The following is a 24,176-nucleotide window of genomic DNA, read 5'->3' on the forward strand; positions in this document are numbered from 1 at the left end:
CTCCCACTCCTCCTCCCCTCCCAAAAGCAGCCGCGCTCTGCCCTGTGCGGGTTCCGGGAGTGCTTTCCCTGCCAGTCCCGCTCTTACTGGGAGCACTGGGAGCGAACTGGGAGCGCTGGGAGCGAACTGGGAGCGCTGGGAGTGGAACTGGGAGCGCTGGGAGGGAACTGGGAGCGCTGGGAGGGAACTGGGAGCGCTGGGAGCGATACTGGGAGCGCTGGGAGGGAACTGGGAGCGCTGGGAGCGATACTGGGAGCGCTGGGAGCGATACTGGGAGCGCTGGGAGGGAACTGGGAGCGCTTTCCCTGCCGGTGCCGCTCTTACTGGGAGCGAACTGGGAGCGAACTGGGAGCGCTGGGAGCGATACTGGGAGCGCTGGGAGCGATACTGGGAGCGCTGGGAGGGAACTGGGAGCGCTTTCCCGGCCGGTGCCGCTCTTACTGGGAGCGAACTGGGAGCGCTGGGAGGGAACTGGGAGCGCTGGGAGCGAACTGGGAGCGCTGGGAGCGATACTGGGAGCGCTTTCCCGGCCGGTGCCGCTCTTACTGGGAGCGAACTGGGAGCGATCAGCGCCGGGCGGGGCTGCAGCCGGCGCGGGGAGGGCGTGGTTATGCAAATGAGCGTCATAGCGGGAGTGTTTGATTTACATGGGCGTGTTTATGCAAATCCGGGAGCGATGGCGCGCTGCGATTGGTTGGCGGGTGCAGCGCGTTGTTTCCTCGGTCACGTGAGGGCTGTGGGGGAGCGGAGCGATGGCGGCGGCCTCCGGTGAGGGGAGACCGGGACCGGGAATGGGGAACGGGAACGGGCACCGGGAACGGGAACAGGGACCGGGAATGGGGAATGGGGACAGAGAATGGGGACCGGGAGCTGGGAATGTGTACGGGACAGTCCGGTAACGGGAGCAGCGGAACACGGGGCCGGGATTACAGGGAACCGGGCGGGGCTCGGGGACACCGGAGACCCGAGCAGGAGGGTTAACGGGGACAGGCGACAATGAGCACCGGGCAATGGGGACATCGGAAGGGCGGGGGGAGACACGGGGACAGCGGTGACACCGGGGATGGCGAGTCCGGACCGGAGCGGTTAACGGGGACAGGGGACACCGGGAGAGGAGGTGACACCGGGCAGGGGGGACACCGGAGCGAGGGGGTGACACCGAGCAGGGGGGACACCGGGCCGAGGTGACACCGGGCCGAGGTGCCACCGTCCGGTGTCCCCAGAGACCGAGCGGCTGCTGAGCCGCGGCCCCGGGTACGGCACGGCCGAGGCGGCGCCGGTACCGGCACCGGGACGGGAGGATGAGGAAGAGGAGGAGGATGAGGAGGAGGATGAGGAGGAAGAGCTGCGGCGGCGCCTCAAGTATTTCTTCATGAGCCCCTGTGACAAGTACCGGGCCCGCGGGCGGCGGCCCGTGAAGCTCGGGCTGCAGCTGGCCAAGATCGTGCTGGTCACCGTGCAGGTGGCACCGGCGGGGACGGCGGGGGTGGCACCGGGGACAGCGGGGGTGGCACCGGGGACAGCGGGGGTGGCACTGGGGACAGCAGGGGTGGCACCGGGGACAGCGGGGGTGGCACCGGGGACAGCGGGGGTGGCACCGGGGACAGCGGGGATGGACGGCGGGGACGGCGGGGGTGGCACTGGGGACAGCAGGGGGTGGCACCGGGGACAGCGGGGGTGGCACCGGGGACAGCGGGGGTGGCACCGGGGACAGCGGGGATGGACGGCGGGGACAGCGGGGATGGCGGGGACGGCACCGAGGGACAACGGGGACAGTGGGGACAGCGGGGATGGCGATGGGGACAGCGGGGGTGGCACCGGGGACAACGGGGACAGTGGGGACAGTGGGGATGGCGATGGGGACAGTGGGGACAGTGGGGATGGCACTGGGGACAGCGGGGATGGCGATGGGGACAGCGGGGATGGACGGTGGGGACAGCGGGGACAGAGGGGACAGCGGGGATGGTGATGGGGACAGTGGGGATGGCACTGGGGACAGCGGGGATGGACGGCGGGGATGGCGGGGATGGCGGGGACGGCACCGAGGGACAATGGGGACAGTGGGGACAGCGGGGATGGCACTGGGGACAGTGGGGACGGGTGATGGGGACAGCGGGGATGGATGGTGGGGACAAAGGGGACAGCGGGGATGGATGGTGGGGACAGTGGGGACAAAGGGGACAGCGGGGACGCCTGGGATGGTGGGTGGGGACAGAGGGGACACTGGGGATGGCAGCACGAGGGGCTGGGACAGCGGTCAGGGGGCACGGGGACAGCAGAGATGGGGCGCAGGGACACTGGAGAGGGGACATGGGGACACCAGGGAGGGAGCGCAGGGACTTGGGGACACTCTGGGAGGGACACCGGCGTGTCCTGGGACGAAGCGTGGCGGCGTCACTGCGGTGGGACAGGGGTGGGTGGCAGCGGTGGCCTTTGTCCCCAAGCGTGGGTGACGCCGCTTTGGGTGGGGGTGAAGCACGGTGGCGTCACCGGGATGGGACAGGCGGTGACAGAGGCGGTGGCCTTTGTCCCCAGCTGATCCTGTTCGGGCTCAGCAACCAGCTGGTGGTGGCCTTCAAGGAGGACAACACGGTGGCCTTCAAGCACCTGTTCCTCAAGGGCTACGAGGACGGCGCCGATGACACCGCGGCCATCTACACCCGCGGGGACCTCCTGGAGCACCTGGCCTTCGTCCTCCAGCAGGTGCCACGGGGACACCTGCAGGGCTTGGGGACATTGTGGGAATTTGGGGACATGGGGACCTCCTGGAGCAGCTGGCCTTTGTCCTCCAGCAGGTGCCACGGGGACACCTGCAGGGCTTGGGGACATCAGGAGGGGCTGGGGACATCAGTAGGGTTGGGGACATGGGGATCTCCTGGAGCACCTGGCCTTTGTCCTCAAGCAGGTGGCACGGGGACACCTGCAGGGGTTGGGGACATTGTGGGAATTGGGGACATTGGGAGGGGTTGGGGACATCAGGAGGGGTTGGGGACTTGGGGACCTCCTGGAGCAGCTGGCCTTTGTCCTCGAGCAGGTGGCACGGGGACACCTGCAGGGCTTGGGGACATCAGGAGGGGCTGGGGACATCAGTAGGGTTGGGGACATCAGTAGGGTTGGGGACATGGGGACCTCCTGGAGCAGCTGGCCTTCGTCCTCCAGCAGGTGGCACGGGGACACCTGCAGGGGTTGGGGACATTGTGGGAATTTGGGGACATGGGGACCTCCTGGAGCACCTGGCCTTTGTCCTCAAGCAGGTGGCACAGGGACACCTGCAGGGCTTGGGGACATTGTGGGAATTTGGGGACATTGGGAGGGGTTGGGGACATCAGGAGGGGCTGGGGACATCAGTAGGGTTGGGGACATGGGGACCTCCTGGAGCACCTGGCCTTTGTCCTCGAGCAGGTGGCACAGGGACATCAGGAGGGGTTGGGGACACCTGCAGGGCTTGGGGACATTGTGGGAATTGGGTACATCGGGAGGGGTTGGGGACATCGGGAGGGGTTGGGGACATCAGTAGGGTTGGGGACATCAGGACCTCCTGGAGCACCTGGCCTTCGTCCTCGAGCAGGTGGCACGGGGACACCTGCAGGGCTTGGGGACATCAGAAGAATTGAGGACGTGGTGGTGGTTTGGGGCCGTGGGGATGTTTGGGGACACTGAGGTGCCACCTCCATCCCCGTGTCCCCGCAGTACCTGGCTGTCCCCAACGAGACCCTGGGCCACCACGATTTGGGGACACAGAGATGTTTTGGGGCCATGGAGATCTTTGGTATCGTGGAGATGTTTTGGGGCCATGGGGTGCTTTGGGGCCATCCAGGTGCCACCTCCACCTTGGTGTCCCTGTCCCTGCAGTGCCTGGCTGTCCCCAACGAGACCCTGGGCCACCACGTTTTGGGGACACAGAGATGTTTTGGGGGCACAGAGATGTTTTGGGGCCGTGGGGATGTTTGGGGTCATGGAGATGTTTTGGGGTTTGGGGACACTGAGGTGCCACCTCCATCCCCGTGTCCCCACAGTACCTGGCTGTCCCCAACGAGACCCTGGGCCACCACGATTTGGGGACACAGAGATGTTTTGGGGACGCAGAGATGTTTTGGGGACACAGAGATGTTTTGGGACCATGGGGACGTTTTGGGGACACGGAGATGTTTTGGGGACACGGAGATGTTTTGGGGACACAGAGATGTTTTGGGACCATGGGGACGTTTTGGGGACACGGAGATGTTTTGGGGACACGGAGATGTTTTGGGGACACAGAGATGTTTTGGGACCATGGGGACGTTTTGGGGACACAGAGATGTTTTGGGGACACGGAGATGTTTTGGGGACACAGAGATGTTTTGGGACCATGGGGACGTTTTGGGGACACGGAGATGTTTTGGGGACGCAGAGATGTTTTGGGGACACGGAGATATTTCGGGGACACAGAGATGTTTTGGGACCATGGGGACGTTTTGGGTTTTGGGGCCATCCAGGTGCCACCTCCGTGTCCCCGCAGTACCTGGCTGTGCCCAACGAGACCCTGGGCCGCTACGCCTACGGTGACACCGGCGGTGGCCCCGGGGGTGGCCCCGGGCTCCGGCTGTGCCAGCGCTTCTTCCGCAGGGGGGACATCGACCCCGAGAACGACACCTTCGACATCGACCCCAGCGTGGTCACCGGTGCGACGCCGGGGTGGGGGCTGGGCTGGGGTTTGGGGTGTGGGCTTGGATTTGGGGTGTGGGGTTTGGGGTGTGGGCTTGGATTTGGGGTCTGGGGTTTGGGGTGTGGGCTTGGATTTGGGGTGTGGGGTTTGGGGTGTGGGGTGCAGGGTTTGGGGTGTGGGCTTGGATTTGGGGTGTGGGGTTTGGGGTCTGGGGTTGGATTTGGGGTGTGGGGTTTAGGGTGTGGGGTGTGGGCTTGGATTTGGGGTGTGGGATTTGGGGTTTGGGGTGCAGGGTTTGGGGTGTGGGCTTGGATTTGGGGTCTGGGGTTTGGGGTTTGGGGTGTGGGGTGTGGGGTTTGGGGTGTAGGGTTGGATTTGGGGTGCAGGGTTTGGGGTTTGGGGTTTGGGGTGCAGGGTTTGGGGTTTGGGGTGCAGGGTTTGGGGTCTGGGGTTGGATTTGGGTTGTGGGGTTTGGGGTTTGGGGTATGGGGTTGGATTTGGGGTTTGGGGTTGGATTTGGGGTGTGGGGTTTGGGGTGCAGGGTTTGGGGTCTGGGGTTGGATTTGGGGTGTGGGGTTTGGGGTTTGGGGTGTGGGCTTGGATTTGGGGTGCAGGGTTTGGGGTGCAGGGTTTGGGGTTTGGGGTTGGGTTTGGGGTGCAGGGTTTGGGGTTTGGGGTCTGGGGTCGGATTTGGGGTCTGGGCTTGGATTTGGGGTGTGGGGTTTGGGGTCTGGGCTTGGATTTGGGGTGCAGGGTTTGGGGTTTGGGGTGCAGGGTTTGGGATTTGGGGTCTGGGGTTGGATTTGGGGTGCAGGATTTGGGGTTTGGGGTGCGAGGTTTGGGGTTTGGGAGTTAAAGGTTGGATTTGGGTTTGGGGTTGGATTTGGGGTTGAATTTGGGGTTTGGGGTGCAGGGTTTTGAGTTTGGGGTTTGGGAATTGAGAGTTGGATTTGGGGTTTGGGTTTGGGGTTGGATTTAGGATTTGGAGTTTGGGGTGCAGGGTTTGGGAGTTGTTTGGGTTTGGGGTTTGGGGTTTGGGGTTTGGGAGTTGTTTGGGGTGCAGGGTTTTGGGTTTGGGATCTGGGGTTGGGGTGCAGGGTTTGGGAGTTGTTTGGGATTTGGGATTTGGGGCTGGATTTAGAATTTGGGGTTTGGGGGATTGGGTTTGGGGTTGGGATTTGGGAGTTGGGATTTGGGGTTGGATTTAGGATTTGGGGTTTGGGGTTTGGGGTTTGGGGTTGGATTTGGGGTTTGGGGTTTGGAGTTTGGGGTGCAGAGTTTGGGAGTTGTTTGGGGTTTGGGGTTTGGGGCTGGATTTGGGGTTTGGGGTTTGGGAGTCGGAGTCGGATTTGGGGTTTGGGGGTTTTGGGTTGGGTTTGGGGTTTGGGGTTTGGGGCTGGTTTTGGGGGTTAGAGTTGGATTTGGGCTTTTTGTCTTTGGGGTTCGAGGGTTGGGGTTTTGGGTCGGATTTGGGGTTTTGCGTTTGGGATTTGGGAGTCGGAGTTTTTGGGATTTGGGATTTCGGGTTCAGGATGGTCCCGGGCCCATTTGGGATTTGGGGTTTGGGAATTCCCGGGGTTTTTGTGCTCCCTGACCCCGATCCCGGCCCCACAGAGTGCCTGGGGGTTCACCCCGGGGACCCCCAGCCCCCCGTGCTGGACGGGCCCGGCAGCAACTTCACCCTCCAGTTCCACAGGTGCGCCCCAAAAACCCCCAAAGTTCCCCCAAAACCCCCAAATTCCCTCAAAATCCCCAAAAATCCCCCAAAATTCCCCCAAACTCCCCCAAAATTCCCTGAAAATCCCCCCAAATTCCCTCAAAATCCCCCAAAATTTCCCCAAAATCCCCCCAAACTCCCCCAAAATTCCCTCAAATCCCCCAAAATCCCTCAAAATTCCCTCAAAATTCCCCAAAATCCCTCAAAATTCCCCGAAAAACCCCCAAAATGCCCCCCAAATCCCCCAAAATTTCCCCCAAATCCCTCCAAATTCCCTCAGAATCCCCTCAAAATCCCTCAAAATTTTCCCCAAATCCCCCAAAATCCCTCAAAATTCCCTCAAAATCACCCCAAATACCCCAAAACCCTCAAAATTCCCCCAAAACCCCCCTGGAATTTTGGGGATTTTGGGGGAATTTTGGGGGGGTGATTTTGAGGTGAAATTTTCCCCTTTTTTTGTGTTTTTTTTGAGGTGGAATTTTCCCTTTTTTTGTGGGATTTTTGAGGTGAATTTTCGCTTTTTTTTTGGCGTTTTTGAGGTGGAATTTTCCCATTTTTGGTGTTTTCGGGGTGATTTTTGTCCCCCCCAGGCTGATCAACGTCACCGTGGAGTTCCAGCTCAAGGCCATCAACATCCAAACGCTGCTGAACCACGAGATCCCCGACTGCTACACCTTCAGTGTCACCGTCAGTGTCCCCAAGTGTCCCACAGTGTCCCACAGTGTCCCCACTTGTCCCTTCAGTCTCCCTAAAAATCCTAAAGTGTCCCCTGAGTGTCCCCAAATATCTTAAAATGTCCCCGAATACCCCAAAGTGTCCCCAAGTGTCCCCTCAGTGTCCCCAAATATCCCGAAGTGTCCCCTGGGTGTCCCCTGGGTGTCCCCAGTTGTCCCTAAAGATCCCAAAGTGTCCCCGATTGTCCCCTCATTGTCCCCAAATATCCCCAAGTGTCCCCTGAATGTCCCCTGGGTGTCCCCTAAATGTCCCCAGGTGTCCCCTCATTGTCCCCAAATATCCCAAAGTGACAGTAACGGTGACAGTGACAACGACAGTGACAGTGACAATAACAATGACACAGTGACAATGGTGGTGATGGTGACAGTGACAATGACAGTGACACAGTGACAGTGACAATAACAGTGACAATGACACAATGACAATAATGGTGACAATATCAGTGACAGTGACAATGACAGTGACACAGTGACGGTGACAGTGACAGTGACACAGTGACAATGGTGGTGACGGTGACAGTGACACAGTGACGGTGACAGTGGCGGTGACAGTGACAATGACAGTGACAATGACAGTGACCCAGTGACGGTGACAGTGACAATAACAGTGACAGTGACACAATGACAATGGCGGTGACGGTGACAGTGACGGTGACAGTGACAACAACAGTGACACAATGACAATAACGGTGACAACATCAGTGACAGCGACAGTGACAATAACAGTAACAGTGACCGTGACGGCGACAATGACAATGACAATAACAGTGACAATAGCAGTGACGCAACGACGATGACAATATCAGTGACAGTGACAGTGCCACCGCGTGTCCCCAGGTCACCTTCGACAACAGCGCTCACAGCGGGCGAGTGCGGATCCGCCTGGACACCCACGCGGCCATCAGGGAGTGCCACCACCCCGCCATGCCCAGAGGAGGTGACACCGGGTGACAATGGGGACATTGGGTGACAATGGGGACATTGGGTGACATTGAGTGACACAGGGAGTGCCACCACCCTGCCATGCCTGGAGGAGGTGACAATGGGGACAATGGGGACAATGGGTGACAATGGGTGACACAGGGAGTGCCACCACCCTGCCATGCCTGGAGGAGGTGACAATGGGGACAATGGGTGACAATGAGTGACACAGGGAGTGCCACCACCCCGCCATGCCCGGAGGAGGTGACAATGGGGACAATGGGTGACAATGGGGACATTGGGAGTGCCACCACCCCGCCGTGCCCGGAGGAGGTGACAGTGGGGACAATGGGTGACAATGGGGACATTGGGTGACAATGGGGACAATGGGGACATTGGGTGACAATGGGGACACTGGGAGTGCCACCACCCCGTCATGCCCGGAGGAGGTGACACCGGGTGACAATGGGTGACAATGGGTGACAATGGTGACGCTGGGTGGCACGGGGCTGAGGGGGTGTCCCACAGGTGACAGGTGACAATGCGGTGTCCCACAGGTGACAATGGGGTGTCCCAGGTGACAACGGGGTCCCACAGGTGACAGGTGACAATGGGGTGTCCCCACAGGTGACAGTGGGGTGTCCCACAGGAGACAACGGGGTCCCACAGGTGACAGGTGACAGTGGGGTGTCCCACAGGTGACAACGGGGTGTCCCAGGTGACAGTGACAATTTTGGTGTCCCATAGATGACAATGGGGTGTCCCCACAGGTGACAATGGGGTGTCCCCACAGGTGACAATGGGGTGTCCCAGGTGACAGTGGGGTGTCCCCCAGGAGACAACGGGGTCCCACAGGTGACAGGTGACAATGGGGTGTCCCAGGTGACAGCTGGGTCCCACAGGTGGCACTGGTGTCCCCTCAGGTGCCAGCTGGCGCCGCCTGGCGTTTGACAGTGGGGTGTCCCACAGGTGACAATGGTGTCCCACAGGTGACAATGGGGTGTCCCAGGTGACAATGGGGTGTCCCCTCAGGTGCCACCTGGCGCCGCCTGGCATTCGACAGTGGGGTGTCCCACAGGTGACAACGGGGTCCCACAGGTGACAGGTGACAATGGGGTGTCCCAGGTGACAATGGGGTGTCCCCTCAGGTGCCACCTGGCGCCGCCTGGCGTTTGACGTGCTGGTGGTGGCCGTGTGCTCGCTGTCCCTGGTGCTCTGCGCCCGCTCCATCGCCCGCGGGCTGCTCCTGCAGAGGGTGAGCGCGGGTCCGGGGGGATTTGGGGGATTTTGGGGAGTTTCGGGGAGTTTTGGGGAGTTTAGGGAATTCGGGGGGATTTGGGGGAATTTTGGGGAGTTTTGGGAATTCGGGGGGATTTGGGGGAATTTTAGGGAATTTTAGGGATTTGGGGGGGATTTAGGGGGAATTTGGGGGATTTTTGGGAGAGTTTGGGGAATTTGGGGGGATTATGGGGGGGGGGTTGGGGGAATTTTGGGGGAAATTTTGGGGGGTTTGGGGGATTTGGGGGGATTTGGGGGGGTTTGGGGGAATTTTGGGGTTTGGGGGTGGATTTGGGGGATTTTTGGGGGTTTGGGATTGATGGGAGCTTTGGGGGGGTTTTGGGGTTTTGTCACTGTGTCCCTGTGAGGTGACAATGACAGTGACAACGATAGTGACAATGACAGTGACAATGACAGTGACAATGACAATGACAGTGACAATGCCCCACAGGAGTTCAGCCGGTTCCTGCGCTGTCACCACGGTGTCACCGTGTCCTTGTGACAGTGACAATGATAGTGACAATGACAGTGACAGTGACAGTGACAGTGACAATGTCCCCGCAGGAGTTCAGCCGGTTCCTGCGCTGTCACCGCGGTGTCACCGTGTCCCTCTCGGACCGCCTGGAGTTCCTCAATGGCTGGTACCTGCTGCTCGTCACCAGCGACGTCCTGACCGTGCTGGGCACCGTGCTCAAGATCGGCATCGAGGCCAAGGTGACACTGGGGACACTGGGGACAATGGGGACAATGGGGAGAGTGGGGACAGTGGGGACAATGGGGACAATGGGGACAATGGGGAGAGTGGGGACAATGGGGACACTGCCACCCCCTGGGGACAATGGGGACACTGCCACCCCCTGGGGACAATGGGGACAATGTCACACCCTGGGGACAATGGGGACACTGGGGACAATGGGGACACTGGGGACAATGGGGACACTGCCATCCCTGGGGACAATGGGGACAATGCCACCCCGTGGGGACAGTGGGGACAATGCCACCCCCTGGGGACAATGGGGACAATGGGGAGAGTGGGGAGAGTGGGGACAATGGGGACAATGGGGAGAGTGGGGACAATGGGGACACTGCCACCCCCTGGGGACAATGGGGACACTGGGGACACTGGGGAGAGTGGGGACAGTGGGGAGAGTGGGGACAATGCCACCCCCTGGGGACAGTGGGGACACTGGGGACGCTGGGAACTGTGGGGACAGTGGGAACACTGGGGACAATGGGAATAATGGGGACACTGCCACACCTGGGGACAATGGGGACAATGTCACACCCTGGAGACAATGGGGACACTGGGGACAATGGGGACACTGGGGACACTGCCACCCCCTGGGGACACTGGGGACAATGGGGACACTGCCATCCCTGGGGACAGTGGGGACAATGCCACCCCGTGGGGACAGTGGGGACAATGCCACCCCCTGGGGACAATGGGGACAATGTCACACCTGGGGACAATGGGGACAATGGGGACAATGCCACCCCGTGGGGACACTGGGGACAATGTCACCCCCTGGGGACAATGGGGACACTGCTCAAGATCGGCATCGAGGCCAAGGTCACCCCTGGGGACAATGCCACCCCCTTGGGGACATTGCCACCTCCCTGGGGACAATGCCACCCCTTTGGGGATATTGCCACCTCCCTGGGGACAATGCCACCCCTTTGGGGACAATGTCACCTTGGGGCCAGTGGCCTGGGGACACGGCGGTGGCCACACTGTCCCCGTGTCCCCACAGAACTTCTCGGGGTACGACGTGTGCAGCATCCTGCTGGGGACATCGACGCTGCTCGTGTGGGTCGGCGTCATCCGGTACCTGACCTTCTTCCAGAAGTACAACGTGAGTGTCACCTGTGTGCCACCTGTGCCACCTGTGCCACCTGTGTCACCTGTGTCACCTGGGTCACCTGTGCCACCTGTGTCACCTGTGTCACACCTGTGTCACCTGGGTCACCTGGGTCACCTGTGTGTCACCTGTGTCACCTGTGCCACCTGTGTCACACCTGTGTCACCTGGGTCACCTGGGTCACCTGTGTGTCACCTGTGTCACCTGTGCCACCTGTGTCACACCTGTGTCACCTGTGTGTCACACCTGTGTCACCTGTGCCACCTGTGTCACACCTGTGTCACCTGTGTGTCACACCTGTGTCACACGTGTGTCACCTGTGTCACCTGGGTCACCTGTGCAACCTGTGTCACACCTGTGTCACCTGTGCCACCTGTGTCACCCGTTCCACCTGTGTCACCTGTGTCACCTGTGTGTCACCTGTGTCACCTGTGTCACCCGTTCCACCTGTGTCACCTGTGTCACCTGGGTCACCTGGGTCACCTGTGCCACCTGGGGATGGCGCCATTACCTGGGGACAGAGCCAGGGTTAAATCCCATTTTCCTGCCCCAAATCCTCCCTGTCACGCTTGGCTTGGGGACAATTCCCGGATTTCCCACCCCACACGTGGAAATCTCCCGTTTTTCCCGTTTTTCCCGATTTTGCCGTTTTTCGCCCCAGATCCTGATCGTGACGCTGCGCGTGGTGTCCCCGACGTGATGCTCTCCCCGCACTCGGATGATCCCATTTTCCAGCCCCAAATCCTAATTTTCCAGCCCCAAATTCCCATTTTCCCACCCCAAACCCCCGTTTTTCCTGCTCTTCTTGTGGACAATTCCCATTTTTCCCATTTTCCTCATTTTTCGTCCCAGATCCTGATCGTGACGCTGCGCGTGGCGACCCCGACGTGATGCTCTCCCCACACGTGGATGATCCCATTTTCCAGCCCCAAATCCCCATTTTCCCACCCCAAACCCCCGTTTTTCCTGCTCTGCTTGTGGATAATTCCCATTTTTCCCATTTTCCTCGTTTTTCGCCCCAGATCCTGATCATGACGCCGTGTGTGGCGTCCCTGATGTGATGCTCGCATGGATGATCCCATTTTCTGTCCCAAATCCCCATTTTCCAGCCCCAAATCCCCATTTTCCCACCCCAAACCCCCGTTTTCCCCAGCCCACCGTTGGACAATTCCCATTTTTCCCATTTTCCTCGTTTTTCGCCCCAGATCCTGATCGTGACGCTGCGCGTGGCAACCCCGACGTGATGCTCTCCCCACACGTGGATGATCCCATTTTCCAGCCCCAAATTCCCGTTTTTCCAGCCCCAAACCCCCGTTTTCCCGCCCCAAACCCCTGTTTTTCCCGCTCTGTTCATTGGTGATTTTCGTTTTTCCGAATTTCCCCGTTTTTCGCCCCAGATCCTGATCGTGACGCTGCGCGTGGCGACCTCGACGTGATGCTCTCCCCACACTCGGATGATCCCTTTTTCCAGCCCCAAATCCTCATTTTCCAGCCCCAAATCCCCATTTTCCAGCCCCAAACCCCCATTTTCCCGCCCCAAACCCCTGTTTTTCCCGCTCTGTTCATTGGTAATTTTAATTTTTCCCAATTTCCCCGTTTTTCGCCCCAGATCCTGATCGTGACGCTGCGCGTGGCGCTGCCCAACGTGATGCGCTTCTGCTGCTGCGTGGCCGTGATTTATTTGGGGTATTGCTTCTGCGGATGGATCGTGCTGGGCCCGCACCACGTCAAGGTGGGGCCGGCTGCCCCAAATTTCGGGGTTTGGGGGTCGGGGGATTCCCAAATTTTGGGGTTTGGGGTCTGGGGATTCCCAAATTTTGGGTTTGGGGTTATTGATTCCCAAATTTTGGGGTTTGGGGTCGGGGGATTCCCAAATTTCGGGTTTGGCTTTTGGGGACTCCCAGATTTTGGGTTTGGGGTTATTGATTCCCAAATTTTGGGGTTTGGGGTCGGGAGATTCCAAAATTTTGGGGTTTGGGGTCGGGGGATTCCCAGATTTTGGGTTTGGGGTCAGGGGATTCCGAAATTTCAGGTTTGGGGTTGTGAGGTTCCAAAATTTTGGGGTTTGGGGATTCCCAAATTTTGGGGTTTGGGGATTCCCAAATTTTGGGGTTTGGGGTTGAGAGATTCCCAAATTTTGGGGTTTGGGATCGGGATGTTCTGAAATTCCGGTTTTGGGGTTGAGGGATTCCCAAATTTTGGGGTTGGAGGACTTCCAAATTTCGGGTTTGGGGTCGGGATGTTCTCAAATTCCGGTTTTGGGGTCGGGTTCCTTCCCAAATCCATGGATGAAATGCGGGTGACGCACAGGTGACACAGGTGTGACAAGTGACACAGGTGATACAGGTGACGCACAGGTGACACACAGGTGACATAGGGGTTATACAGGTGACTCAGGGGACTTAGGTGACACACAGGTGTGACACAGGTGACACAGGGGTTACAGGTGACGCACAGGTGACACAGGTGCAACAAGTGACACAGGTGACACAGCGGTTACAGGTGACACACAGGTGACACAGGGGTTACAGGTAGGACAGGTGTGATAGATTACAGGGGACAGGCGACTCAGGTGTGACGCAGGTGACACACAGGTGACACAGGTGTGTCCGTACCCAGTTCCGCTCGCTGTCCATGGTGTCCGAGTGTCTCTTCTCATTGGTCAACGGCGATGACAGGGGTGACACAGGGGTTATACAGGTGACACAGGTGACACACAGGTGACACAGGTGACACACAGGTGACACACAGGTGACACAGGTGTGTCCGTCCCCAGTTCCGCTCGCTGTCCATGGTGTCCGAGTGTCTCTTCTCATTGGTCAACGGCGATGACAGGGGTGACACAGGGGTTATACAGGTGACACAGGTGACACACAGGTGACACAGGTGTGTCCGTCCCCAGTTCCGCTCGCTGTCCATGCTGTCCGAGTGTCTCTTCTCATTGGTCAACGGCGATGACAGGGGTGACACACGGGTTATACAGGTGACACAGGTGTGACACAGGTGTGACACAGGTGTGACACAGGTGTGTCTGTCCCCAGTTCCGCCCACTGTCCATGCTCTCCGAGTGTCTCTTCTCATTGGTCAACGGCGATGACAGGGGTGACATGGGTGACACAGGTGTGAAACAGGTGTGACGCAGGTGTGACTCAGGTGTGACGCAGGTGTGACACAGGTGACACACAGGTGACACAGGTGTGTCCGTCCCCAGTTCCGCTCGCTGTCCATGGTGTCCGAGTGTCTCTTCTCATTGGTCAACGGCGATGACAGGGGTGACACAGGGGTTATACAGGTGACACAGGTGACACACAGGTGACACAGGTGTGTCTGTCCCCAGTTCCGCTCGCTGTCCATGGTGTCCGAGTGTCTCTTCTCATTGGTCAACGGCGATGACATGTTCGCCACGTTCGCGGCGCTGCGCCCCAGCGGGGCCCTGGTGTGGCTCTTCAGCCAGGTGTACCTGTACAGCTTCAGCGCGCTCTTCATCTACATGGTGCTCAGCCTCTTCATCGCCCTCATCACCGGCTCCTACGACACCATCAAGGTGAGCGGGGCAGGTGGCAGCTCGCCTGGGCGTGACGTCACCTGCGTGACATCATCTGTGTGTGACGTCACCTGTGTGTGTTATCTCACCTGGGTGTGTTATCTGTGTGTGACGTCACCTGTGTGACATCATCTCGGTGTGCTGTCCCTCCTGTCCCCATGTCCCCTCTGTGTCCCCAGAACCAGTCCGAGGGTGACACCGCAGTGTCCCTCTCCTGTCCCCGTGTCACCTGTCCCTCACCTGTCACCTGTCCCCATGTCACCTGTCCCTCACCTGTCCCCATGTCCCCTCGTCACCCGTCCCTCACCTGTCCCCATGTCCCCAGAACCACTCCGAAGGTGCCACCCCAGTGTCAGAGCTCCTGTCCCTCACCTGTCCCTCGCTTGTCCCCATGTCCCTTGTCCCCATGTCACCTGTCCCTTACCTGTCTGGTGTCACCTGTCCCTCACCTGTCCCCATGTCACCTGTCCCCGTGTCACCTGTCCCTTACCTGTCTGGTGTCACCTGTCCCTCACCTGTCCCCAGAACCAGTCCGAAGGCGCTGCCCCGGTATCAGAGCTCCTGTCCCCGTGTCACCTGTCCCTCACCTGTCCCCGTGTCACCTGTCCCCGTGTCACCTGTCCCCGTGTCACCTGTCCCTCATCTGTCCCCATGTCACCTGTCCCCGTGTCACCTGTCCCCGTGTCACCTGTCCCTCACCTGTCCCCTGTCCCCAGAACCAGTCCGAGGGCGCCGCCCCGCTGTCGGAGCTCCTGTCCCCGTGTCACCTGTCCCTCATCTGTCCCCATGTCACCTGTCCCTCACCTGTCCCTCACCTGTCCCCATGTCACCTGACCCCATGTCACCTGTCCCTCACCTGTCCCCATGTCACCTGTCCCCGTGTCCCCTCACCTGTCCCCGTGTCACCTGTCACCTGTCCCCGTGTCACCTGTCCCTCACCTGTCCCTCACCTGTCCCCGTGTCACCTGACCCCATGTCACCTGTCCCTCACCTGTCCCCATGTCACCTGTCCCCGTGTCACCTGTCCCTCACCTGTCCCCGTGTCACCTGTCCCTCATCTGTCCCCATGTCACCTGTCCCTCACCTGTCCCTCACCTGTCCCCATGTCACCTGTCCCTCACCTGTCCCCGTGTCACCTATCCCTCACCTGTCCCCGTGTCACCTGTCCCTCACCTGACCCCGTGTCACCTGTCCCCGTGTCACCTGTCCCCGTGTCACCTGTCCCCGTGTCCCCTCACCTGTCCCTCCCCTGTCCCCAGAACCAGTCGGAGGCCGCGGCGCCGCTGTCGGAGCTCGAGGCCTTCATCGCGCAGTGCCAGGACAGCCCCGGTTCCGGAAAGTTCCGCCGGGGCGGCTCCGGCTCCGCCCCCTGCCCCGCCCTCTGCTGCTGCTGCCCCCGGTCCGCAGCCCCAATCTGGGGACGTTTCGGGGGGTTTTGGGGACGTTTCGGGGGGTCCCGTGGGATTCTGGGGCACTTTTGGGGGGTTTTGGGGACATTTTAGGGGGTTTGGGGACACTTCAGGGGGTCTCGTGGGATTTTGGGGCACTTTTGGGGGGTTCTGGGTGGGGTTTTGGGGACATTTCGGGGGGTTTTGGGGACACTTCAGGGGGTCTCGTGGGATTGTGGGGCACTTTTGGGGGATTCTGGGTGGGGTTTTGGGGACATTTCAGGGGGTTTGGAGACACTTTGGGGGGGTCTTGTGGGATTTTGGGGACATTTTGGGGGGTTTCGAGTGGGGTTTTTGGGGACATTTTGGGGGGTTTTGGGGACACTTCGGGGGGTTTTGGGGACGCTTCAGGGGGTCCCGTGGGATTTTGGGGCACTTTTGGGGGGTTTTGGGGACATTTCAGAGGGTTTGGGGACACTTCAGGGGGTCCCGTGGGATTTTGCGGCACTTTTGGGACGTTTTTGGGGGGTTTTGGGATGCCTTAGGACATTTTGGGGGGAATTTTGGGATGTTTTGGGGGGGTTTTTTAGGGCTTTTGGGACATTTCAGGGGGTTTGGGGACATTTTGGGGGATTTAGGGGACATTTGGGGGGATTTGGGGATATTTCAGGGAGTTTTTGGGGGGATTTGGGGATATTTCAGGGAGTTTTGGGACGCTTTGGGGGTTTTGGGAGTTTTGTGGCATTTTGGGACATTTTTTGGGGGTTTTTGGGGGGGCTTGGGGTCACCCCAAGGGAGGGGGGTCCTGGCTGGTTTGGGCTCGGTGTCACCTCGGGGGGGGGAATCCCAAATTATCCCAAAATCTGCCCCAAAAAGACCCCAAAACCCAGCCCCAAAATTACCCCAAATTCCAGCCCTAAATGACCCTAAAGTGACCCCAAAATCCAGCCCCAAATTACCCAAAATTATCCCAAAATCCAGCCCCAAATAATCCCAAAGTGACCCCAAAATGACCCCAAAATTTGGCTCCTAAATGACCCCAAAATGACCCGAAAATCCAGCCCCAAAATGACCTCAAATGACCCCAAAATCCAGCCCCAAAATGACCTCAAATGACCCCAAAATCCAGCCCCAAAATGACCCCAAAATTATCCCAAAATTCAGCCCCAAATGACCCCAAAATAATACCAAAATCCAGCCCGAAAATGACCCAAAATTACCCCAAATCACCCCAAAATCCAGCCCCTCTTCGGGTTTTGGGGTCCCCCCTCCTCTCCCGGGGTTTTTGGGATCTGGGGGGGTTTTCCTGCCCCCCAAAATCCCCAAAAACCCCTAAAAACCCCCAAATTTGTGTCCCCACAGGGCCCCCGTGCAGGACAACGCTCTCCTGGTGAACTGAGGGGACCCCGAGGGGGACACCCCAAAAACCTCCAGATTTTTATTTTATTTATTTTATTTTATTTTATTTCCTGCTTTTACCTGCCCGGGACCCCAAATTTGGAACCCCCAGGATGGATTTGGGGTCCCCAAGTCGATTTTTGGGGACATTTTGGGACCCCCAGATCATTTTTTTGGGGACACTTCCGTTTCTTTTGGGGACACCCCCAAGTCTGTTTTTTGGGGCCCCCTGTTGATTTTTTGGGGTGAGTTTGGAACCTTGGCACCCCCAAATCCGATTTTGGGGACGCTCCAGGACCTTGTCCCCATCCTTGGGGTCACTGGGACCCCAAATTTTCCCTTTTCACCCCAAAACGGGGCCGTGGCCACCCCAAGGGGACAATAAAGGACACTTGGGACACGAGGGCTCTGTGGTGACAATGGGGACACTGGGGTGGCCTTGGGGACCCCCCCATCCCTACAATGGTACAGTCCTGCGAGATTGTTCCCCCCCCTTTCCAGTGGTACAGTCCACCCCCCCTGCTCTCGGTGGTACAACCCACTTTGGTGTTCCCCCCCCACGCTGCCTTTGAGTGGTACGCCCCACACACCCCACCCCGCGCTCACAGTGGTACCTCCCGGCTCCCCCCATCTTCACGCCCACTTCATTCAGTGGTACCGCCCGCCTCCCCCCATCTCCCCTCAGTGGCACCTTCCATGTTCCCTCATTGGTATCTCCCGCCTCCCCCCATCTTCCCTCAGTGGTACCTTTCAAGTGGTACCTCCCATTCCCCCTCAGTGGTATCTCCCGCCTCCCCCCATCTCTCAGTGGTACCTCCCATTCCCCCCCTCACCGCTCCGTTCCCCCCCTGAGTCCTCCCCGTTCCCCCCTCCCCTCCGCCGCTCCCGGTACCGCCCCGACCCCTCCGGTCCCCCCTCGGTCTCCCCCGATCCCCTCCCGCTCCCCCCGGCCCGGCAGACGGCGCCTGGCCCCGCTCTGTACCCCCCCGCGACGGCAGCATGGTGCGCGCCGGCTCCCCCCGCGCGGTGGTCGGCGCCGCCCCGCTCCCGCCGCTCGTTTCCGCGCGAAGCCGCTCCCGGTCCCGCCGAGCCGGGCCCCGAGCGCGGCCCCGAACCCGGCCCGGAACCGGGCCCCGAGCCCGCCCCGCGCCCCCCGCCCGGCCCCCGCCGAGCCGCTCCCGATGCCGGCCCGCGCCGCGCCGCTGCCGCCGGCCCCGCTGCCCGCCGAGCTGCGCCGACGGTGAGTCCCGGCCGGGAGACGCGGGAGCGAGGCGGGAATGGGGCCCCGCTCTCACAGAGCTCGCAGCCCCTCACGGACCTCAGAGCCCCTTCGCAGCCCTTAGAGCCCCTTCGCAGCCCCTCAGAGACCTCAGAGCCCTTAGAGCCTCTCAGAGCCCTCAGAGCCTTCAGAGTCTCTCACAGACCTCACAACCCTTAGAGACCCTCAGCCTTCAGAGCCCCTCGCAGCCTTCAAAGTCTCTTACAGGCTTCAGAGCCCCTCACAGCTCTCAGGGCCCCTCACAGACCTCAGAGCCCTTCAGAGCGCTCACAGCGCTCACAGCTTTCAAAGCCCCTCACAGCTTTTAGAGCTCTGAGCCCGTCACAGCCCTTCGAGCCCCTCAGAGCCTTCAGAGCCCCTCACAAACCCCAGAGCCCCTCGCAGACCTTGGAGCCTCTCACAGCCTTCTGAATTCCTCACATCCCTTACTACACTCACAGCTCTCGGAGCCCCTCGTGACTCTTCAGAGCCCCTCACAGCCTTCAGAGCCCCTCATAGACCTCAGAGCCCTCTGAGCCCCTCACAGCCTTCAGAGCTTTCACAGCCCCTCAGAGCCTTCAGATCCCCTCACAGCCTTCAGAGTTTTCACAGCCCCCTCAGAGCCCTCAGAGTCCCTCACAGCCTTCAGAGCTTCCAGAGCCTTCAGAGCCTCTCACAGCTTTTAGAGCCCTTCAGAGCCCCTCACAACGCTCAGAGTCCCTCACAGACTTTAGAGCCCCTCAGAGCCTTCAGAACTCACAACCCTCACTGCACTCACAGCTCTCAGAGCCCCTCACAGCCTTCAGAGCCCTCAGAGCCCTTCAGAGCCCCTCAGAGCTTTCAGAGCCCCTCAGAGCTCTCACAGCCCCTCAGAGCTTTCAGAGCATTCAGAGCCCCTCAGAGCTTTCAGAGCCCCTCAGAGCTCTCACAGCCCCTCAGCTTTCAGAGCATTCAGAGCCCCTCAGAGCTCTCACAGCCCCTCAGAGCTTTCAGAGCATTCAGAGCCCCTCAGAGCTCTCACAGCCCCTCAGAGCTTTCAGAGCCCCTCACAGCTCTCACAGCCCCTCAGAGCTTTCAGAGCCCCTCAGAGCTCTCACAGCCCCTCAGCTTTCAGAGCATTCAGAGCCCCTCAGAGCTCTCACAGCCCCTCAGAGCTTTCAGAGCCCCTCAGAGCTCTCACAGCCCCTCAGAGCTTTCAGAGCTCCTCAGAGCTCTCACAGCCCCTCAGAGCTTTCAGAGCCCCTCAGAGCTCTCACAGCCCCTCAGCTTTCAGAGCCCCTCACAGCTCTCACAGCCCCTCAGAGCTCTCAGAGCCCTCAGAGCCCCTCACAGCTTTTAGAGCCCTTCAGAGCCCCTCACAACGCTCAGAGCCCCTCACAGACTTTAGAGCCCCCAATCTGGGGGTCCTGACCCCATTTCTGGGGTTCTGACCCCAATCCCAGAGTTTCTGTCCCCAATCTGGGGGTCCTGACCCCATCCCAAAGGTTCGGACTCCGATCCTGATGGTCCTGACCCCAATCCCAGGGGTCTCAACCCAAAGCCAGGGGTTCTGAACCCATCCCAAAGTTTCTGTCCCCAATCCCAGGGTTCTGCCCCCAATCCTGGGCTCCTGACCCCAGTCTGGGGGTCCTGACCCAAATCTGGGTGTCCTGACCCCAATCCTGATGGTCCTGACCCCATTTCTGGGGTTCGGAACCCATTCCAGGGTCCCTGACCCCAATCCCAGGGTTCTGACCCCTGTCTGGGGGTCCTGACCCAAATCTGGGGGTCCTGAACCCATCCCAGGGGTCCCGACCCCAATCCTGACGGTCCTGACCCCATTTCTGGGGTTCTGACCCCAATCCCAGAGTTTCTGTCCCCAATCTGGGGGTCCTGACCCCATTTCTGGGGTTCTGACCCCAATCCCAGAGTTTCTGTCCCCAATCTGGGGGTCCTGACCCCATTTCTGGGGTTCTGACCCCAATCCCAGAGTTTCTGTCCTCAATCTGGGGGTCCTGACCCAATCCCAGGAGTCCCAACCCCAATCCTGGGGGTCCTGACCCCCATCCCAGGGTTTCTGACCCCAGTCCTGGGGGTCCTGACCCCAATTTGGGGGTTCTGTCCCCAATCCTGATGGTCTCATTGTCCCTTTTTGTCCCTTTTTGTCCCTTTGTCCCCTCCCCTGGTGTCCCCACCCCAGGCTGCAGGACCTGGAGCGGGATGAGGAGAACCTGGGAGAGAAGGTGAGTCCTGAATGTCCCCGGTGCCACCTGAGTGTCCCCAGTGTCACCTGGGCTGACCTGGAATGTCACCTGAGTGTCCCCAGTGTCACCTGCCATGTCCCCAATGTCCCCATGCTGTCCCCAATGTCCCCAATGTCCCCAGGAGAGCGTGCAGGAGAAGCTCAGCCTCATCCACGGTTTCCTGCTCCCCACGTCCTCACGGTGTCACCTCCATCCCCAGTGTCCCCATGGTGTCCCCAATGTCCCCATGGTGTCCCCAATGTCCCTGCCATGTCCCCAACGTCCCCATGCTGTCCCCAGTGTCCCCATGCTGTCCCCAATGTCCCCGATGTCCCCAGGAGAGCGTGCAGGAGAAGCTCAGCCTCATCCACGGGTTCCTGCTCCTCATGGCCCCACGGTGTCACCTCCATCCCCAGTGTCCCCACGGTGTCCCCAGTGTCCCCACGGTGTCCCCAATGTCCCTGCCATGTCCCCAATGTCCCTGCCATGTCCCCAATGTCCCCGATGTCCCCAGGAGAGCGTGCAGGAGAAGCTCAGCCTCATCCACGGCTTCCTGCTCCCCATGGCCCCACGGTGTCACCTCCATCCCCAATGTCCCCACGGTGTCCCCAGTGTCCCCACGGTGTCCCCAGTGTCCCCATGCTGTCCCCAATGTCCCCATGGTGTCCCCAATGTCCCCGATGTCCCCAGGAGAGCGTGCAGGAGAAGCTCAGCCTCATCCACGGCTTCCTGCAGGCCGAGGTGCAGCTGCAGCTCAGCGAGCTCGAGGCCAAACTGCGCCGGGAGGAGCTGTCGGAGGTGAGAGCCCCAACCTGGATTGGGGTAAAACATCTGGGGTTTGGGGTAAAACAGCTGGATTTGGGGTAAAACACCTGGATTTGGGGTAAAACAGCTGGATTTGGGGGAAAACAGCTGGGGTTTGGGGTAAAACAGCTGGATTTGGGGTAAAACACCTGGGGTTTGGGGTAAAACAGCTGGATTTGGGGGAAAACAGCTGGGGTTTGGGGTAAAACACCTGGATTTGGGGTAAAACAGCTGGATTTGGGGGAAAACAGCTGGATTTGGGGTAAAATAGCTGGATTTGGGGTAAAACACCTGGATTTGGGGTAAAACAGCTGGATTTGGGGTAAAACACCTGGGGTTTGGGGGAAAACAGCTGGGGTTTGGGGTAAAACACCTGGATTTGGGGTAAAACAGCTGGGTTTGGGGTAAAACAGCTGGGGTTTGGGGTAAAACTCCTGGGGTTTGGGGGAAAACAGCTGGGGTTTGGGGTAAAACAGCTGGGTTTGGGGTAAAACAGCTGGGGTTTGGGGTAAAACTCCTGGATTTGGGGTAAAACAGCTGGGGTTTGGGGTAAAACTCCTGGATTTGGGGTAAAACAGCTGGGTTTGGGGTAAAACACCTGGATTTGGGGTAAAACAGCTGGGTTTGGGGGAAAACAGCTGGGGTTTGGGGTAAAACTCCTGGGGTTTGGGGTAAAACACCTGGATTTGGGGTAAAACAGCTGGATTTGGGGTAAAACACCTGGGGTTTGGGGTAAAACACCTGGATTTGGGGTAAAACACCTGGGGTTTGGGGTAAAACAGCTGGAAAACCCCTGGAAAAGCCCGGGATTTGAGGTAAAATGCTGGGATTTGGGATCACACCCTGGGATTTGGGGTAGAATGCTGGGATTTGAGGTAAAACCCTGGATTTGGAGTAAAACACTGGGATTTGGGGTAAAACACTGGGATTTGGGATCACACCCCAGGATTTGGGATCACTTTCCCTGTGGGATTTGGGATCACACCCCAGGATTTGGGGTCACACCCCAGGATTTGGGATCACTTTCCCTGTGGGATTTGGGATCACACCCCAGGATTTGGGATCACTTTCCCTGTGGGATTTGGGATCCCACCCCAGGATTTGGGGTCACACCCCAGGATTTGGGATCCCACCCCAGGATTTGGGGTCAAACCCCAGGATTTGGGGTCACTTTCCCTGTGGGATTTGGGATCACACCCCAGGATTTGGGGTCACTTTCCCTGTGGGATTTGGGGTCACACCCCAGGATTTGGGATCACTTTCCCTGTGGGATTTGGGGTCACACCCCAGGATTTGGGATCACTTTCCCTGTGGGATTTGGGGTCACACCCCAGGATTTGGGGTCACACCCCAGGATTTGGGGTCAAACCCCAGGATTTGGGGTCACTTTCCCTGTGGGATTTGGGATCGCACCCCAGGATTTGGGATCACTTTCCCTGTGGGATTTGGGGTTTGATTTTTGGGGCGCTCCCCTCCCCAGGAGCGTTACCTGGCCAAGGTGAAGGCGCTGCTGCGCCAGGAGCTCTCGGCGCCCCAAAACGGCTCCGGGGACCCCGACCCCGACGGCTGCCCCGGGAACGGGGCCTTGGGCAGCGATGAGGATGAGGATGGAGCCATGGAGGTGGAGGAAGGGGCGGCGCCGTCCCCGTCCCGCGCCGGCCCCGCCGCCCGCGCGCGCAAATCCCGCAGGAGCCGCTCCAACGGCGACGCCAAAAGTGAGGGTTTGGGGGTTTTTGGGGTTTTTTTTTGGGGGTGTAAACGGGGATTTGTGGGGGTGGGGAGGGTTTGGGGTGGGGCAGTTCCCGTTGGGACTGGGGGGGTTCTCTCAGGAAGGGTTTTGGGGTGTCCTGGTTTTGGGGTGTGACAGTTCCTGTTGGGATCGAGAGCTGGGATGGCCTTGGGAAGGGTTTTGGGGTCTCCTCTGGAAGATCCTTGGGATCACCTTGGGAAGGGTTTTGGGGTCTCCTCATGAAGGGTTTTGGGGTGTCCTGGTTTTGGGGTGTGACAGTTCCTTCGAGAGCTGGGACCACCTTGGGAAGGGTTTTGGGGTCTCCTCTGGAAGATCCTTGGGGTCTCCTCATGAAGGATTATAGGATTTCCACTGGAGAAATTTTGGGGTCTCCACAGGAAGGGTTTTGGGGTCTCCTCAAGAAGGATTTTGGGGTCTCCTCAGGAAGATCTTTGGGATCTCCTCGTGAAGGGGTTTGGGGTCTCCTCGTGAAGGGTTTTGGGGTGTCCTGGTTTTGGGGTGTGACAGTTCCTGTTGGGATCGAGAGCTGGGACCACCTTGGGAAGGGTTTTGGGGTCTCCTCTGGAAGGGTTTTGAGGTCTCCTCAGGAAGGATTTTGGGGTCTCCTTGGGAAAGGTTTTGGGGTCTCCTCAGGAAGATCTTTGGGATCTCCTCGTGA

At 59.5% G+C, this 24,176-nt stretch overlaps 2 protein-coding genes across 2 annotated transcripts in view; both read left to right on the forward strand.

Annotated features, from left to right (window-relative positions):
* Window positions 1-595: 595 nt before the first annotated feature.
* Window positions 596-17,884, forward strand: MCOLN1 (mucolipin TRP cation channel 1). Its single transcript, XM_058821422.1, has 14 exons — window positions 596-768; window positions 1,224-1,462; window positions 2,536-2,703; window positions 4,499-4,661; window positions 6,260-6,341; window positions 6,953-7,049; window positions 7,934-8,033; window positions 9,166-9,272; window positions 9,860-10,009; window positions 11,047-11,148; window positions 12,764-12,886; window positions 14,492-14,698; window positions 15,958-16,097; window positions 17,449-17,884. The coding sequence occupies exons 1-14, from the start codon at window positions 753-755 to the stop codon at window positions 17,483-17,485; spliced, it is 1,731 nt and encodes a 576-aa protein (XP_058677405.1). The 5' UTR covers window positions 596-752; the 3' UTR covers window positions 17,486-17,884.
* A 781-nt stretch (window positions 17,885-18,665) lies between these two features.
* The window catches only part of DNMT1 (DNA methyltransferase 1), a 50,649-nt gene continuing 45,138 nt past the window's right edge, over window positions 18,666-24,176 (forward strand). The window contains exons 1-4 of the mRNA XM_058821362.1: window positions 18,666-18,724; window positions 20,922-20,964; window positions 21,655-21,762; window positions 23,249-23,483. Coding sequence (XP_058677345.1) covers window positions 18,666-18,724; window positions 20,922-20,964; window positions 21,655-21,762; window positions 23,249-23,483 — 445 coding nt within the window. The remainder of the gene's footprint in view (window positions 18,725-20,921; window positions 20,965-21,654; window positions 21,763-23,248; window positions 23,484-24,176) is intronic.

The sequence above is a fragment of the Ammospiza caudacuta genome, chromosome 29 (genome assembly GCF_027887145.1).
Source record: "Ammospiza caudacuta isolate bAmmCau1 chromosome 29, bAmmCau1.pri, whole genome shotgun sequence".
Taxonomy (NCBI): Eukaryota; Metazoa; Chordata; class Aves; order Passeriformes; family Passerellidae; genus Ammospiza; species Ammospiza caudacuta.